Source organism: Leopardus geoffroyi, chromosome A1 (assembly GCF_018350155.1).
Source record: "Leopardus geoffroyi isolate Oge1 chromosome A1, O.geoffroyi_Oge1_pat1.0, whole genome shotgun sequence".
Lineage (NCBI taxonomy): Eukaryota > Metazoa > Chordata > Mammalia > Carnivora > Felidae > Leopardus > Leopardus geoffroyi.
In genome coordinates this window covers 177,970,881-177,989,647 of record NC_059326.1, presented here as the reverse complement: position 1 = coordinate 177,989,647, position 18,767 = coordinate 177,970,881, and the positions used below count along the sequence as shown (strand labels likewise).

The following is an 18,767-nucleotide window of genomic DNA, read 5'->3' as shown; positions in this document are numbered from 1 at the left end:
ATCGTCAAGAACGAAACCTCATGCTTTTCATTTTTTTATATTTGGCATCTGATAAGGCTATGTCATATTATTAACACTTCTGATCTTCCATTCATCTGATGTAGACGTTAGGAATTCATCGAGAAGGTTGGGTGAAAGCGGTTAGGTCTGTGCCTCTTCTACCTAAGGGCTCCCTCCCACTGTCTTCCTTCTTTCCATAAATAGGCAGTCCTCACAGGCCACTAGAAAATTAAACTCGTAGAGTGGGTTCTGATTCTCACCCTGTAATCTGAGTCTGGCACTCTCACTCTGAAGCCCTTTTAACCTCTCAGCTTGGTAGACCTCTACTCTGCTTTCCAGTAATCACTCATTTTCTCTGTGGCAGTCACCTCTGTCAGAAGCATATTAGAATTGGCACTACTCTCATTCCACACAGAAAAGGGAGCATCCCCTCATGTCCCGCGGCTTTCTCCCGTAGCGAATGCAGTGTGCTCTGAAAAATATGATGGTTCTAATGCCTTTAGAATGCCTTGCAAAGGAGCTTGTGTGTGCTTCTGATCCTCTTTGATTCTGAGATTTGGGTCTTGTCAGTTTCCTGGCTAGCCTTCCAGATGCTTTCCCACTAAAGATCACTGAGTCTGTGCTCAGGAGATCTCTTGGTGGAATATTTTCTCACCTGTGCTTCTCTGGCATTGCTTTTGGTACTCAGAGAATCTCTGTTGTGTGTCAGCCATGCAGACTTGAGAATGAATTCCCTAAGAATAAAAGCCTTGTCTTACTTATCTCTGGATCCCCGGCCCCTAGCACAGTAAATACCACAAAGTGTCTATGATCTATCAAAAATAGCAGATTTTCTGCTACATAGAAAAAACAGTAAGTTATCTGACAATAGCCAAAACAGAGTTAATAATTAAGTTCATTGAACTTATATATACACACACACTTCCTTCTTATCTCCCTTCTCCGCTTCATTTCCGTTTGTAGTACTCTCTTAACATATTATGTATGTCTTTTATTTATTTTCTGTCTTTTCTTATTAGAATATAAAGTCCATGAGGGCAGGAATTTTTTAATGTTTGGCTCACTGGTGGCTCCAGAGAGTCTAAAACAATGAATAGACAGTTACAGAATAGGACTTCAGTAAATACTTCTTAGGTAAATTCTTTGTGTGTGTGTGTGTGTGTGTGTGTGTGTGTGTGTGTGTGTGTGTGTGTGTGTATACACACACACACACAAATGCAAAGCCTTAACAAAGTGAGACAAAAGTATTGCTTTGTGAACTTTTAGGGAGCTTGTGGTTCTTAAAGAATTGGAAGGCTTATTTTCGTTGAAAGTTACATGAATTATTTCCTGAAGCTTCAAAGTGAAATGCACAGTTAAAAAGGAAGAAATAGGTAGTTCTAATCAAATATGCTCTACCTGATTTTTAGGTTGACAGGTTGACAGCAACAAATATTTATCGAAATCTACTTTGTGCCAGGTCCATGCATACAAGTGCCTAGGTCCTGCCCTCAAAAAGTATTTAATAGGAGAGATTGAGTAGTTAGAAGGCACTGGCATCCAGTACCACAGCTAGACAAAGGAAACACACCTAACCAAGTCTTGGGAGATGGGAAGGCCAGGGAGGCTTCTTGGACTAGTTGGCATCTATATTGAAATCTGAAGGACAGATAGCAATAGCAGGGGTATGATAGGGAAGCACAGTCTTTGCCCTTTAGAAACTCACTAATGGGGCAGGCAGATAACAAAAGCAATCAATCTTAATATAAGTTTGTTGTAAGAGATACGGGGTCAGAGTGCTCATTGAACGTAGATGAGGAAGAGATGGATTCCTTTTGACAAAACAAAGTTTCACCATCCCAGGGGAAGTGCAACTTGAACTAGGTGTTGAAAGACAGGAATGAGTTAGGCAGAAGAAGCCACGTGTAGAGGAATGGAGACGAGAGAGTTGGCAACCATGGATTTGCAGGGAATTGAGAGTGGCTGAACCGTGGATGGGGCAGGAATACTGAAAGAGGAGTCTGAAGGTCCACAGGGACCATATCTTAAAGGGCCTTGTAAGCCATCCTAAAGAATTTGAAATGTATTCTAAAGAGCAAGGAAGAAAATTGTGGTCTTTTCCACCATGGAGATCTCTACCCATACACACAGGAAAGGAACACCACTAAGTAATTCAGTTCTTTCAGCACTTTCATCTGAAACAAAAAGACAAGTATACTGGAAAACATCAGAAACAGAGAAACTTAGAAAATAGGAAAAGAAGAAATGAAGGAGTAGAATAGCAAGGTGTTTTGTGTGTGTGTGTGTGTACTGCAGCTTAAGCTTCAATTTTATATTTATGTGTCCATTTAGCAAGGAGGAGGCCCCAGTTAAGGGTTAAAGGACCAGTGGAGGTAAGTCAGAGTTTTCTAGGTTCTGGTGGTCTCAGCCGTCGACTTATCAGAGGTATACACTTCTTACTATTGAGGAAGATGTTTGAGAATTTCTCCTTGGGTATACATAGGACTACCTTTAGCTGACCCTGAGTAGATTAAAAGTTACGCAAAGCTTTTCTTCAAGCTAACATCTCCAGTATTCCTTGGAGCTACAGTGGGACCAAGCAGAGCAAATCAGCAACTTAAAAAAACGAAGAGATAATTTCTAAGCTGGAAGATAGGTAGGTAGGTAGGTAGGTAGGTAGATAGATAGATAGATAGATAGATAGATAGATAGGGATTATTATTACTATTTCCCTCTCCTTCTATGTATTTTTAAATTTTCACAAGGAATGACACTTTTTCTTAAGTTGTTTGATGCCCAAGAAACTGATATTAACAATTCAACTATGTTTTTATCCTCATTAAATTTATTTCCTTTCCTACAATATGCAGCACATTTCTTTAAATGTGTTATTTATATGATACTTTAAAAGTGTCTTTTGTTTATAGAGTATACCAAGAACAAAAGAATAAAATGTATGGGATATGTTACAAATCAGAGCACATCATTTTACAATCCCCAGCAAACATACAGCTGTGCTGTGCAGGTTAGGGAGCAATTTATAAAATTTCCATTGCTTATTAAACATAGAAGAAATGTGGATTCTCTTTTTGCTTTTGAGGTGCCGCTAATTTTCAGGAACAATATTTCTTTTGACCCTTAAGTTCTTTAACAGGCTTTATAAAAGGTACCCAACGTATCTTCCCATTCTTCAGAGGACTATCGAACGGTGGTATGGAGAGCCAGCATGCACAACTCCCATTCTGAAACTTATGGCAGAACTGATGCAAAACAGGTAAGAAGTGCAATGGGGGAGAAAAAAAATCTGCTATCTGGCAGCAGTCTCTAGAGGTCAGATTTTCCTGTTTGGTATGTATATAGTCAAGGCTTAGCAAGAACTCAGGACCCAGAATTTTTAAGATAACTGGTGAAAGCAGTAGAATTAGAGACATAAGGTTGAGACCTTTTGGAAAAAGAATATAGTATATTTAGGTGTATAAGGGGACTAAGGGAACTGGAAAAAAATTGGAAGGTACCGCCACCGTTATTTAAAATATTCAAAGGCAAATGGAGGAAGGGCTCCTGTTTTAACTGTTTCACTGCTTAACTGCAATTCCATGTAATTTGAGAGCAGGGAAGTTTAGAGGTCTCTGAGTTGAGATGGTTCCTTCTTCAAGAAGAACTGAGTCCCAGAGCAGTTCATGGACACATAGTTTGTCTCAGGAGCCCCAGGGATTGTCCCTGCTTTGACTCCTAAGTTATCCTTTTCCTCTTTGCCAAGATGCATGTATGTGGATGATTTATGCATTCAGAATTTTCGTTTAAATAGCAACTACAGTAAACAGGGGTGTATAGATCTTTTCAAATTAGTGTTTTCATTTGGGGGTGGAGGGGAAGTACCCAGTAGTAGAACTACTGGGTCATATGGTAGTTCCATTTTTAAGTTTTTAAGGACCCTCCATACTGCTTTCTACGGTGGCTGCACCGATTTGCATTCCCACCAACAGTGTGTTGGGGCTCCTTTTTCTCCACATTCATTAAAAAAATTTTAAGAGTGAAAAATAAACAGCAACTACAACTTCTTAAAGATTGCCCATTTGACCTTATAATTTGCACAGACCAGCAGAGATTGAAATACTCTGCGTGTAAGTATTAACAAAGATGTAGCTAGAGGAGAAAAGCTGCAAGAAGGTAATTGGTTTTACCTCTTTAAAATATGTCATTGTGAGTATGGCTTAGCACCAAATTACCTGTCACTTAGCCATCGTGTTTCCTCAGTTCCTCTTGTAAACTATGTGTTGGAAGGGAGATATCCACACAGGGAAGGAGGATGGACTGTAGCTGTAATTTTATCTCTGGTGCTAGGTTTTTCACAGTAATAATTTAAAATTTATTAAATAAGAGGTGGAAAAAGACCTGGCAAATGAAGAAATGTGAGTATTATTCTTTTAAGAGCCGTTTTTTAAAACCATTCTCCTATGTACCTTAGATACTGTAGGAAGGGTGGCTATGTTTGTGTTTGATTAAATTATGGTTTTTCAACCAGATAATTGATATTATATATTACTGATATAGCATTTAATACTAAGGGGGAAAGTTACTGCATTGTATATTGTAGAGTATTTTATACCTGCCATAAGCAAATGATTCGTATCTATCTAACACAATTGTCCTTAGGAGTACCTAGTGAAAATCTGTAATCTCAGAAAATATGTTATCTTGTGTGTATTTCTCTAGAATCTAATGTGAAGTATGTATGTACGTTTCTCTTTAGTCAATAATTGTATGTCATCAATCAAAAGTTCACAATCTTTCTAGTAAGTTAGAACTGCACCTTATTCTGAAGCATTCTGAGAAAGCATGAAGACGCAACAATTCATCATTCCTGGCAAAAGGACTTTAGCAAGTGTCTTTGCTTTTTTGGTATTGCTTTGCTATGACCTATCTGCATATTTTTGGCTAGTCCTTTAAAAAGCATGCCATTATTTCTTGAAAGCACAGAGACCAGGCATATCAGAGCCAACTGAAACCAAACTGATGTTAAAAAGCAAGTATTATGTCAGGATGGCATATGTCAATCCTTTATCCTGTTCCTACTGTTCCCCTACCTGTCAGAAACCAGGGAAGCAGAATCATTCTTATTTAGAACTCCTAGGATTTGTTTCTCTTTATTTGAGCCATGTGCAATGGAAACTCTAGTCTGAATGTAATTTCATGTATTTGAAATATGCTTGAAGTATCAGATGATTAATTATACATATGAGCACTATTAAAAAATACCTAGATCTCCTATCTGTCACTTTAGAATTTGTTTTAAAAATGTTTATCAGGCACCACAGGAGATCGCAAACGTAAACCTCTATACAGGTATTTATATAAACTTACAGATACACACCCTGGGGTATTTTATTAGTATCTATCAGCCACTTTGCATGAAAAGAGAAGAGAGTAAGAAGTCTACGATTTGGGATGTCAGGATATTTTTTTGACAGATACAACTGAAATCTTTGAATCAGTCAGTGAATGAAATTAACTCTTCCTAACTGTCCTAGTATCTTTTACATATTTTATCGACACTTGTTTAATGGAGTGGCATTTTTTAAAAGGGATCATTATACTGCTGCTACTTCTAATAAATGAAAATGCTAGGCACTTTAAATCTACATTTCGTTTCTTTATCTACATGTATAGTCTGGTTTTTTGCTGTATTTCTTAGATCCCAGCGTTTGAATTTTGACGTATCATCTCCTAATGGAATTCTTCTCTTCAGAGAAGCTAGTAAAATGATTTGCACTTATGGTGAGTATCTTTTTCCATATTTGTCTCTGCAATATAACTTTATCTCTTTGGGGGAAAGAAAGATGTTAGTTATTTTGTTCTTTTGAACCTTCCTATCTGTATGAATTTGTGAAGTAGGTAATAGTGCAGAAAGCCAGGTAGCTATCATATTGGCATCGGGAGAAGTAAGTAAGCAGCATGCCTTTGACTACAAATCATGCCTGACCAACTTGATGAATTTCTTTTGGATAAAATTGCAGTGTCAGTAGGCAAAGGGAATACAACTAGATAGAATATTGAAAAGTTGTAGCGTATTCAAAATTGCGAAAAGTTACATCAGGGAATTTGCTATCATGGATCAAGGAATGCTTAGACCAATATGTCACCAGCACTGAATTTTGGAAAAATATCCTGCTAAAGGGCAGTAAACATTTTATTACAGGGAACTTTTGGGCATTGCACTCTTAGAATCAGAGTTCTATGGTAAAGATAGTCCTATTCAATTATTGTCACAAAATTTGTTTCGCAGTTAGAATCGAGCCGTAGAACTACCATAAACCCTAATACTTGCCAATCCTGACAGCTTCATCAATGAAATTCTCAACTCACTGAGACCTTTATGTATCCTGGGGATGGGGGTAGGATGTGTAAGAATCCTGTTCCAGTTTGCCATGCACTGGCTGGCCTCTGCACAGTACTCTTCTTGAGAGATGGTTTCCTGTGTCCTCTTACTCTCTGTTTTCTTTTTTGCCTGTCGGTTCTTGCTTTTCCAAATCAGTAGCCAACTCTGAGTACATTCAGTCTCAAAAATTGCCCATGATTATCGTATTTCTTTTTGAGAACCTTCCAACAGATTTTACAAAATTTTGCAAAGCCTCTTTAAGACCGTGTGTATTTGTGCATATCTGTAGGAACAACCACTAGAAATGTATTACTTCTTTAAAAGTAAAAGCCTATTTAAAAACAAAAAAAAAAGGAGAAAAACAATTGTTTTAAATTGTTTTCACTTTCAAAACCCATTCTGGGACAGGAAGCTGTGTGCCTTGTAGGCCTCTGTTAAAAATGCATAGTTTTAATTGTGTGTTTGATTTTTAGAGTTTCAGATTCTAAGTGTGTGAAAACTACAGGAAGCACCTATTTGAGTCCGTAAACTTGCACTATCCTATGTTCATCTGTACCAACAACCACATTGTCACCATTTTTGATCTGTTGAAAGACACATTAGCATCATACAAAGTAGAAATGTTTTGCCTCCTAACGGTAAAAATGAACCCCTTTTCAAATATTCTCAATGCAGTTTGCTTTACTTCCAGTGTATATCTAGTTCCTTCCATTGTCTTAGCATACAAAAATAACATGTCTAGACCATTTTCTAAAATGGTATCGTAAAGAAAGCATAGTCTTTGGAGATTAAAAGATCTGAGTACCAATCGTAGTACCAGCCCTTATCAACTCCATGACCCTCAGCCAAGACACTGTGTTTCTTTGTGCCTAGTTTTCTCACACACAAAAATAGGAATAATGACTCCCTACTGACCTACTTAGAATTCGAGATGGTTAGGTGAGCTACTCCAGGTAAAGGGCTTGGCACAGGGTATGACATGGAATAGACATTTAACCAACATGTGTCTCCTTAATCCAGAGCCATTCTCTTATACTCATAGAACCAGCCTTCTTTGGACAGGGGTTCACTGACCACATCACTTTTTTGTTCAGCTCCTGCTTGGACCACGCTGTCCTGCTTCCTTCTGCCTGTAATAAGTGCTTAGCTTCCATTTACTCACTTTATTTTTTTTAATTTTTTTAATGTTTACTTATTTTTGAGAGAGAGCCAGAGCATGAGCAGGGGAGGGGCAGAGAGAGGGATACAGAGAATCCAAAGCGGATTCCAGGCTCCGAGCTGTCAGCACAGAGCCCAACATAGGGCTCGAACTCACAAACCACAAGATCATGACCTGAGCCAAAATCAGACACTAAACTGACTGAGCTACCCAGGTGCCCCCTATTTCCTCACATTTTAAAAGAAAATAATATTTCTCATATGAGACAATGTATGTATATGTAAGAATTTCTTAGTAGTTGATAGAGCTTTAACTCTACACATGTTAGATTTCTGTTATCAATCACAGTTGTATTTTCCTTCTGCTTTTTCTCACTCCAGTTTCTTTCACTGTGTGTAATTTTTCCTTTGGGACTTACTCACTATTGCGGTAGGACCGATCAGAGCAGTGATTTCTCTGCCAGTGTTACTGGACCCCTCGAGCAGAATGTATGTCCAGCCAAGTGACACCAAAAAGAATCTCAGAATAATGCCAAATCTGTAGGCTTCAAAAGCTGCCTAGTCCTCTGTCCAGTTGTTTGACATAAGCAAAGAAAGGCATTGTAACAAAAGCTGAGGAAGGTAACTAAGTGAGGATCACATTGGAGGAAGAAGAGGAGGAGACAGAGGTAGAGGAAGGGAAGGAAGACAAGAAACAAGATGAAGAAAAGAGAAAAGAAGAAAAGGAGTAAAGAGGGGAAAAAAACCTTCAAAGCCTTCTTGAGAAGGAAAGCTAGTAAGCTTTCTTACTCTAAAGAGAAACTAAGGGATTAAAGTAAGGCATTGCACCTTGGCTTGAAATAATAATAAGGTAGCTTTTATTTTTTAATCAGCTATTATGTGCCTATTCCTATACTAGACCATTTATCATACATTAGCCTATCAGATCCTCAAGGTAGTAGTATTATCGGCCACTCACTACTCATTTGGCCTTGGCTAAGTTGCTTAGCCTTTCTTGCTTCAGTTTCTTGTTAAACAGAGAAAAGAACACCTACTTCATAAGGTGGTTATGAGGATTCAGTTCAGTAGTGCATAGAAAGCTCTTAGACCAGTTAGCTTCTGTGATCACTATTATGAAGAAATTGAAGCTCATAGAGATTAAGAAACTTGCCAAATATTGCATAGCTAGCAAGTCGCTGAATTGGAATTTCATTCAAAGTCTATATAACTTCAAACGATAGTCTCTCCATATTCCTTATTGCCACTTGGGAGCTGCCACAGGAAGGTTGTCCTTGAATATTTATGATGAAGCACTGTTCTTTAACGTATGGTGATTTCTGTCCTAAAACTTAAGGGAAATCAAAGGCTCAGTGGCAAAATGTCCTTCAACTTTGTCAGCAGTGACTTGGACACGTGCACTTTACATAGAATAATAGAAACATGTTTATCACCCTTCCCTGATTCCCGTGCTGCCGCCCCCCCCCATCAGCCAAACTGATTTGATCTATCTTCACCCTCTGTAATGCCTTGTTACCCCTTCTTTTACCTCTGGAGTCTTTAATATGCTCATGGAGGGTGATCATGTGGTCTGCCATCCAGGAGGTTGGAAGGTGAGGGAAAGAGTGGGAGGGCACAGAAGAGCAGCAGTGTTTATTTTTTTGGTAAGCCAAGCAGAAGGGAAGGGAAGCCCTCGGAAGAAAGAGGCCAGAACATTCTGCGATCCCTTCTGTCCCCATCCCTCGCTGGGTTTCTTCTCTGCTCACCTCTCATGGGCAGTATTTGGGTAGTCAGTGATCGGGGCGGTGTAGAGTGGGGAGGACTCTTTCCCACATGCACTGATTTGTTGCATATTTTGTGGAACACCTCTACCTCGCTGCTCAGTGAGACTGGCAGAAAAATAATACTTTTGATATGCTGTTTTATTTATCTACATTCTGTCATGATATACTTTGATGTAAGTTTTTAATTTTGCTTCAGCTCTCAGCTGCTCTCGCCGTTACAGCTCAGGGTCAGCAATGAGGTTAGCCACAGTAGCACAAAACAATTTCCTGTTTGTACAGCCCAGGTAACATTTGGATGAGGATTAAATTTTACCACATTTTCTACTAGCCCAAGCCTATTATTTCTAATGAGTTTTAAATTGCTTCAAGAACGTGTATTTCAAAACTTAGTGCTGTGATCCATTCAGCCTGAGCAACTTAATAAAGGAAATTTTTGTCTTGAATTTTTGGTTAAAATGTTGCATGCAGTGTAATAAATGTTATTACTTTGGAAACCTACTTCTCAGTTTTAAGAACTGGACGTTTTTTATGCTCAATTTCCATTTGTCTAATCTTTTCTTCCTTTAGCCCCTGGGTCCTGGTATCTTTAGTGACATCTGTTGGTTGAAGAGTGCACAGAAGGGAGAAATCGTGATAATTTTCATAGGACTAGGCAAAACGGAACTGCTTTTTATTCCCTCCTTGGATACCTGATTTAAGAAAGTTCAGTGTGTGAAAATCTAAACTTTAAAAATGGATGGAACAGCCATGAGTATTCACTATATGTAAGAATTTACATCAGGGCTCTTTAAAGCAGTATATGCTCCAGGTGCATTTAAGGTATGACTTAATCACATGCTTAAATTGGATTGGTAAAGCAATGTACAAGCCACTGTTATTTATCGTGACCTAGAAAACAGACCATGGTTTTCTAACTGGCTTTTGCAGAGCCCTGGAGATCTGAAAAGGACCATAGTGGGCCTCCAGATAGCAGGGAGGAGGACACCCTACTGCCACTTTGACCAGAACCACCCTGCTGTATAGTTGCACCAGATTTGTTTGTAAAAGCGAATCACCTTTTTGACCACTTGTGGGGTTTTTTTGTAAAAGAGCTTGAAAATTACTGGCATGTGCTATTAGAAGCATTGTGAGAACGAAGGATTATGATTATATATTTATGTTTGATTACCAAAGAAAAGCTGAAGAACGCATTGGTCCTGAGATAACTAAAGTCTTAATAAATGTCTCCAGGAAATAACAGTTCTGGAAAACAAACTATCCGGGAACCATGTACGTGGCCTTAGATCTTACTGGAAACTTGGGTGGGGACATAGAGTGTCAAAGTAGTATTAAAGTAAAGCTCATGATAGAATGACCGACACCTTGAGGATACCAGCACCAGGATCAGGTGGCTTACAAAAGCAAGACCTTGAGGAACATGTTCCACAGTAGATCCACACATACCAGACGTGCCCCCTTTTGCAAACAAGCAAGTAATACTACATAAGCTATTAAATAAGGAAGAGTGATGTCCAACCAGTCGCTTAGGGTTCAGTGGATTCTTTCATCCATGCAGCTAACAGTTACTGAGCATTTACTATGTGTCTGATACTGTGAGAGTTACAATGGATAGGATAAGAAATAAGACACACAAAAAAGAATCTTACTGATTCTTCTCTTGAGGAACTTGAGTTCTTCAGGGGATTCAGTCAAGTAAATGAAGACTTACGATGCACTGCGCTCACTTTTATACTTGAGAAGCATACAGAGTGCTATGGTAGCCCAGAAGTTTCTAACTCAAACTGAGGAGTCAAACAAGGAAGAACTTTTTTTTAAGTTTATTTATTTTAAGAGAGAGAGAGAGAGCGCATGGGCAGGGGAGGGGCAGAGAAAGAGTGAATCCAATGCAGGCTCCTCACTGTCAGCATGGAGCCTGATACAGAGGTCAGACTCACCAACCACAAGATCATGACCTGAGCCGAAACCAAGAGTCAGTTGCTTTACCAACTGAGCCACTCAGGCATCCCAAGGGACAATTTTTTAAAGGAATAGAATAGGGCCCAGAAGTTTGAAGAGGGCATTTCAAGCAGACAGTAGCTGCTTTTACAAAATTATATAAATATAAAAAGTAGCATGGTCTGTTAGCAAACTTCAGAATTTCAGAATTGCTATAGAGAATAGAAAGTGAAAATCCTGATTATCTCATCATTCAAAGATAACCATCATTATCAGTTTAGTGTGTGCTTTAAGTGATTTTAAGTTTATTTATTTAAGTAATCTCTACACCCAACGTAAGGCTCGAACTCAAAACCTCAAGATCAAGAGTCATATGCTCTCTCGAATGAGCCAGCCAGGTGCCCTTACCATATCTTTTTAAATAGCTGCTAAGTATTACATTTTGTGGTCATATTATAATTTATTTAATCATTCACCTTTTGATAAATGTAATTTTTTTATACACATATAATTTTTCACCGTTACATACTTTGTTTCAGTAAGCAACTTTGACATGCAGTTTCATGAGCTTCATTTGTTCAACAAATGTACCCTGGGAACAGCAGGCACTGTTATTGACTCTTTGGATACATCAGTGAGCAAAACTGAAAAAGGCATTATTTAGCATGTTAATAACTGGAATTTTAAAAAAAAGAAAGAGAAATTCAGGAGAAGGAACAATAGAAGTACTAGGGATTGGGAAAGGTGTTGTAGTAACTTAAGTAAAGGTGACATTTGAGCAAAGACTTGCAGTAAATGAGGGAGTTAGTCATGTGAATATCTCTGGGCAGAGTATTCCAGGCTGAGAGAATACCAAGTTTTAGGGTCCTGAGGCACCAGTGTATCTGGCATGTCTGCAGAGCAGCAAAGAGATTAGTAGCTGGAGCAAAGTAAACAAAAGGGAAAGTTATAACAAGAGCAATGTCATGTAGTGTCATTCTTGTAGACAGTAATCAGGACTTTAGCTCAAGTGAAATAGAGGGACTTTAGAATGTTTTGAGCAGATGAATAACATTTGCTACTGGCTTTGACCAAGGTGATAGTGGGAGTGGTGAGAAATAGTTCGATTCTGGATATACTTTGAAGGTAAAGCAAATCAGATTTCTTGATGGATTGGAAATATGGCATGAGAGAAATAATGTAGTCAAGGAATTTTGGCATGAACAACTGGAAGGATGAAGTCACCATTAACTGAGATGCATGTGAAAGGGACCAAAAGTTCCATTTTGGTCCTGTTCAGTTTGAGATGTTAATTAGATATCCCAGTAGGAATATTGAATATAGACTTGGCTATCTGAGTCTGAGGTTTGGAAGTTAGGTCTGATCTAGAGAAAAAATGTGGAAGTCATTGACTCTTAGATGGTGTTTAAAGCTGTAAAAACAAGGTAAGATCCCCTAGGTGGTGGGTGAATATGCATCTACAAGACTTAGGTTTGAGTCCTGGGGCACTTCAGTGTCAGGGGTAAAGGAGAAGAGGAGCAACCAGCAAAGGAAAGTGAGAAGGAGCAAGAACTGAAGAGAAGATCAGGGTATGTACCTTGGAAGACAAGGAAGAAGAGGTAGTTAACTGTGTCAAAAGCTGGCAGTGAATCAAGTAAGATAAGGACTAAGAGTTAACCATTACATTTAGCAACAAGGCGGTCATTGGGAACCTTGAAAAGAGCGTTCTCAGTGGAGCAGACATAAAAGAGAATGAGAGGAGGGGTGCCTGCGTGGCTCAGTCAGTTACGCGTCCTACTCTTGATTTCGGTTCAGATCATGATCTCATGGTTCGTGGGTTCAAGCCCCATATTGGGCTCACACAGAGCCTTCTTGGGATTCTCTGTCTCCCTCCCTCTGCTTCTCACCTGCTCACTCTCGCTCTCTCCCTTTCTCTCTCTCAAAATAAATTTTTTTTTTTTTTAAGAGAAAGAATGAAAGGAGAATAAGACAACGAAAACAGTTCTTTGGAAGAGTTTTATTACAAAGGGGAGTACTATCTAGCAGAGAGGTAGGGCCAAGAGAAGGTGTTTTTTGTTTTTTGTTTTTTTAAATGGAAGATATAATAGCATAGCCTGTATTTCAATGAGTTGATCTAATAGGAAAACAAGATTGCATAGGAGAAAAAGGAGAAATTTATTGGTGCTTTGTCCTTAAGCACATAAGAGATGGCATATGTTGAACGTATTGGAGGGTTGGCTTTTACAGGAGACAGTGTAACTGCAGACGCTGGTAGATAGGTAGATATTGTAATGAACTTTTAGAATTAGAATATGTGTCCAGAAGTGGATTTACACATTTTTTATATTTTTAATAAATATGACCAAATTGCCCTCTAGAATGATTACACTAATTTATGTTCCCAACAACTTGCTTATTTTCCTGCCCCCTCATCAACACTGCATTGTTTAATCTCTTTCAATCTGAAACGGAAATACTATATTCCTTTCCACTCTTCATAGCTTCAATTCTGTCCCAAACCATTTATGTCCAGGGGCCTCGAAAGACAGAGTGGGTTGAGTGACCTAAGTAAAGGGATGTCGGCAAGCTTGTGGTTCTCTTCCCATAACAGTTCTGATGATGAATGAAGACATTCAACCTATAGAGCTGTCAGCTAAATATCACCTTAAAATTTTAGAGATTAAGAGGGAAAAAGAAAACGTAACTCAATGTAAGGGATTGCTTTATAAGCCAGGAAATAACATTGTTCGTACTAACGGTTCTTCCTGGTACAAGATACTACTATAGTATTTTATCCCCTCAGCGTTCTTTTTTTAAGTATTCTTCTGAGGACACAGAGAACTGGTAGACTATAGAGCAAAGAACCACACTGTGACCCCATACAGCCAATTCTCTACTGAAGGAACAGAGGGAAGATGTTCCAAGACATAGCATTGACCTTACTTTGAATCACATATTAGAAGGAAGTGTATTGTGCTACACAGCCAGCTTCAGCTCCCCCTCTTTTCCCGGCCATAGCCCCCCATGTGTGAACTTACAGGCTACTAGACTTGAGAAAGAAATGAACCCACAGGAGTATGCATTGTCATATTTACATTTACTGAGCGAGCGCTGTGCCAGTTACTATGGTAAGCGCTTTACATATGCTGTCTCCTTTACTCCACATAAGAGCCTTGTGTGTTTTACATACTTTAATTATCCTTATTTTATAAATGAGGAAACTGACTTACAGAGATTAACAATCTGCTCAGACACCGAGATAGTAAGGAAAGAGGTAGGCTTCAACCCCAATCAGTATGACTCAGAAGCCCACCCGGTTCATTACTCCCTTATGCACTGTATTTCTGTCTTCTGTTAGAATACTGTCTTTTATATAGTTCTCCACCGGAGACCTGTGAAAGAAGATCACTCTTCTTTGGGTGTAGGAAGCCTCTTTTGAAAGAAACATTATAGAGTCAGTCACTCAGGGAAGAGGTGGGGTCTCAGAAGGAAGAAGAGTTAAAAAAAAAAAAAAAAAAGACCTGAAAGTAGATCTCAGGTAAACAGAAGTGGAGATTTTGCATTTTTTAATGTATATCCTTCTCTGAATCTGGATCTTGAGGATTGTCCAGAAGGGTACTTCTGAGTGCTGGAATCTAACCCCAAAACAAAAACAAAAAGGTTTCTCCAAAAGGGACAGAGAATAGAGGTTAACCCAAGCAATTAATATAAGCAAATGATAAGCTGAATTACCAGTATCTGGAGTCCTCTGTGCTTACTTTTCAGGTTTTTTTTCCCCTTATCATTTAGTGAGATTTCCTGCTGCAGCATGCACAAGAGTAAGAATGGCAGTGCTGTGGCACCTGTGCCTCCCACTGGAAGTTCCCCCCACTATTGCCCTCGGCCAGGTTATCCATCAATTCCCAGCATTCTTGTCCGGAGCCCCGGAGGAGCCTCCACACCCCTCTCTCCCAGGCCTAATGTTAAGAATGTACGGTATCTCATTCCCCTGCCCCCAATTATGGCATTTTAAGCTTTTTTTTTGGGGAGGGGGGGTGCAATCCAATTTCAGTAAGTACTGTTCAGTGACACATACTGAATAAAGCTGAGTCGGAGTGAGTAAATGACTTGGCCAAGCCTTCTCTTCCAGAGTCTTTCATAGCCGCCACGGAATGCTGAGGTACCTGAGCACAGTGAGGTACAACTTTCTATTTCAAAAGTATTACTCGTTCTCCTTTTCAAAGGTCACAAGGCTACACTAATTAACTTGTTTAATTAAAATAAATTAACACAGATGTGTCTGACACAGGCCAAAAGACATGTATTTTAGGTTGCAACTTCAACACAGAGATGAAAGTTGTGATTCTAAATAAGTAATCCTTCTTGATGATAGGTTATCCAATCTTTAAATCAAAATTTTTGTACCATCACCGTTCTTGGTCTGCCCATTCCATCTCTGCTGTAGAATATAAGACCTTTACTTCTCCCATAAGGACATGAGCATAAAAAGGCCCCAAAAGATGATCCAGTTTTCTCCCGTTGACCTGGGCCTTTCCAACAAACCCAAAATGTGTAGTCCACACATAACCCCCAGATTATCCTAGCTCCTTTCATCACATGTAAGCAGTGCTTTCCTTTTCCGAGGACAGAGAGGACAGGTGAATGTCTACCTTGGTTTATACTGAATTTGAGGCAAAGGTAAAAAGGCAATGGTTGAGAACTGTCTTCTCCTGCAACATCTTACTTTCGCGGACCTCCATACCTGTGCACATAATCTGCCTAGCACACACTCCTCCCCCTCCAAGTCTTCCTGGAAAACCAGGCTTGATCCTTGAGAAATAGCCTGTTCTGTGAAGCCTTTCCCCACTGACCTCCTGGCCAAGCAGAGTCAGTCTCTTCTTCTGTTCCCCTAACATTTTAACCCAATCTCTCTGTTTGTCACATTGTATGAAATCATTGATTTATAAATCTATTTCTCCCACCAGACTGAACTTCTTCAGAATAGAGATTTTATTTCCTTTGTTTATCCCAGCATCTCACACATAATAGCTGTTAAGTAAATGCTGTCATATTGAGTTGAATCTTTATGGAACTTACTCTCTAAATTAGGATGAGGTCCTGAGAGAGGGTACGGGATTTGGTGTGGAGTAAATTCCAGGGTCTGTCTCACCCCTCTTACAGTACACACGTGGTAACTGTAACATACATATCAGTCAGGATTCAAACAGGGAAAAACAAGCACTATGACACTAACAGAACAGGGAACTTGTTTCATGAATCAGACTTTGTACAGTCTTGGGCAAAGATGGGAAAATAGGTCAAAGGGGGGAATTGAAAATTCAGAAGGAAAACCACTAATCAGCCCTCCTGAAACAAAGGCCTGGGTGGACAAGTTGGAGTTTGCAGGGAATTCTAGAATGGAACCATAAAGGATGTGGGGTCAGAGGGAACTGGTGTAGGGTAGAAGTCAATGGAAAACGGCTGCCTTTGCACAGCTGCCAGCCTGGAAGTCTGCTGCAGAGTAGTTGGTGATGGGCTTGGAGTCATTCGTCAGCAGGACTGGTGGTTCTAGACACAAAGGAGGAAAGAACACGGACAAACAAACCCAGCGGCATTTCTACTGTTTTTTCTCACTCTGGTCACAGTGACCTTCACAAAAGCGTGGCTGCTACTTCACTTCCACCTTACAAATCTCACACAAATTTCTCTCTTGCCCAGTTCTAGCCCACAACCATAAAGGGCAATGCATTCTGGGAAAGTTAGTTCTTGTGTAGCCAAATTGGCACAGTACAAAGCCACAACAATGCACCTCTACATTTTGTAAGTTGAATTTAGTTTCAATTTTAGCAGTACTCACTTAAATAGGAAAACACAGAGCTAAGAAACATGTAGGACTTTATAGTTTTTTTTAAAGGCATTCTTGGGTATTGCCTAAAAACATGCCTTACTAGCACACATTTCAGAAACAAATTGTTGGTTATGAATGCTAACCGGTATTAAAATTTTTAAGGTGAGTATATAAACATTTCTTTATCTTTTGATGGACAACATAGAATTTAAGTACAGTTTTAAAAATCATCTCTTGAGATCTTCTGAAAAATGACGGAAGGAAAAAGGAAGTAACATTTGTTATGCACCGTGCCGAGGATTTCTTATGCGTCTTATTTCATTTAATTCATATACCAAACCTGCGAGGCTCCTAAAAGTGAAGTAACTCAAGATCGAATTCATGTAAAACTGCTGGAACTTCATCCCAGAATTTAGCGTAACTTGTATCTCAGCCTAGGCTTTTTCTCTTGACTTAGTTGGTTGTTTACTCCTACGTTTCTAATGTCTTGTTGAAGAGGAGATAACACATATATTAAAATATGTAAAGTGAACTAATCTTAAGAGTGCAACTCAATGAATTCTTCCATATCTACCTGCATATGCATATAATCACCACCTAGATAAAAACATAAAACTTTGCCAGTACCCTTGATTGGTTTTCCTTGGGCCGTTTGTGCTTCCCAGGTAAACCGCCTTAAATATTTGCATTTTTCGTTACACGGATGGTGTAATTCTTGGAACAATGCTAGGAGGAGGTGAACATTAGCGGTGAAGTGAAAATGTTAAATAATGTGCCTTGAATTACATCTACTTATATCACTTTCTCTGTCTGCTTTTACCCTAAAACAGGTAATCAGATCCTGTCCCTTGGGAGCCTCTCAAAAGATCAGATTTATCCAATGAAACTCAAGGGCATCTCCATCTGCTATTCAGCTCTGAAATCTGCCTTGTGTGGAAATTATGTCAGCTTTGGCGTCTTCAAGTTGTATGGGGACAACCATTTTGACAATGTACTCCAGGCCTTTGTCAAAATGCTGCTGTCAGTGTCCCACAGTGACTTGCTAGTAAGCAATCGTGCATCACGGGAGTCTTTGTGTGAAATGTGAAGTAACACCACCACAGGCTTGGAATGGTTACAGTGAAGCCCAGGGAGTTAGAATAGCACCAGAACATTGTTATGTTTTAGGACAGCATCTTGATTTAACTCGCAGAATTTGAACAACTATAGTGGCTGTGTTTCTATAATTAAATGTGCAGTTTTGAAAACTGCAGCTACCACCGTCTGATGGATCGGTCCTCCAGAGTGCTCCAGGTTCTGCATCTAGAGAAAATGTCATCAGCAATTTCAACTGATTGCTTACAACTATACTCATAATTCAAAACAGGTCTGTCTCTTGGAGCAGAAATGCAGGATCGGCTGCAGGATCTTCTCCTTCCTTCTTCCTTCCTCCTCCTATGCCCTCTACTTCCCCTGCTGTTTGGCTTTCCTTTGCATGAAAATTCTGGTGTGGCGGAAGGAGTGCTGAAATCAAAGTTGAGCGTGCGGGTGCATAGTCTCAACTCTGCCACTCACTAGTCATTTACCTTGAATAAATCACCTTCTCTATTTCTCCAGGCTTTAATTTCCTCACCTTTAAAATGAGTAAATTAAACAAAGTGATCTCCAGGTCCCTTTTCAACTCTACCGTCTAGTTTCTATGATCTATGTCAGTGGTTTTCAAACTTTGAGGCCCATCAGAATCACCTAGGGTGCCTGTTGGATTTTTAAA

At 39.4% G+C, this 18,767-nt stretch overlaps 1 protein-coding gene across 5 annotated transcripts in view; it reads left to right on the top strand.

The window, feature by feature from the left end:
• The window catches only part of RANBP17 (RAN binding protein 17), a 330,532-nt gene that overhangs the window by 267,697 nt on the left and 44,068 nt on the right, over positions 1–18,767 (top strand). For 4 of the 5 annotated variants that reach the window (XM_045501695.1, XM_045501687.1, XM_045501675.1 and 1 more), the window contains 3 exons: positions 3,146–3,253; positions 5,675–5,757; positions 17,848–18,062. In XM_045501695.1, the coding sequence (XP_045357651.1) occupies positions 3,146–3,253; positions 5,675–5,757; positions 17,848–18,062 (406 nt within the window). The remainder of the gene's footprint in view (positions 1–3,145; positions 3,254–5,674; positions 5,758–17,847; positions 18,063–18,767) is intronic. The other variant, XM_045501698.1, reaches the window with a different exon arrangement.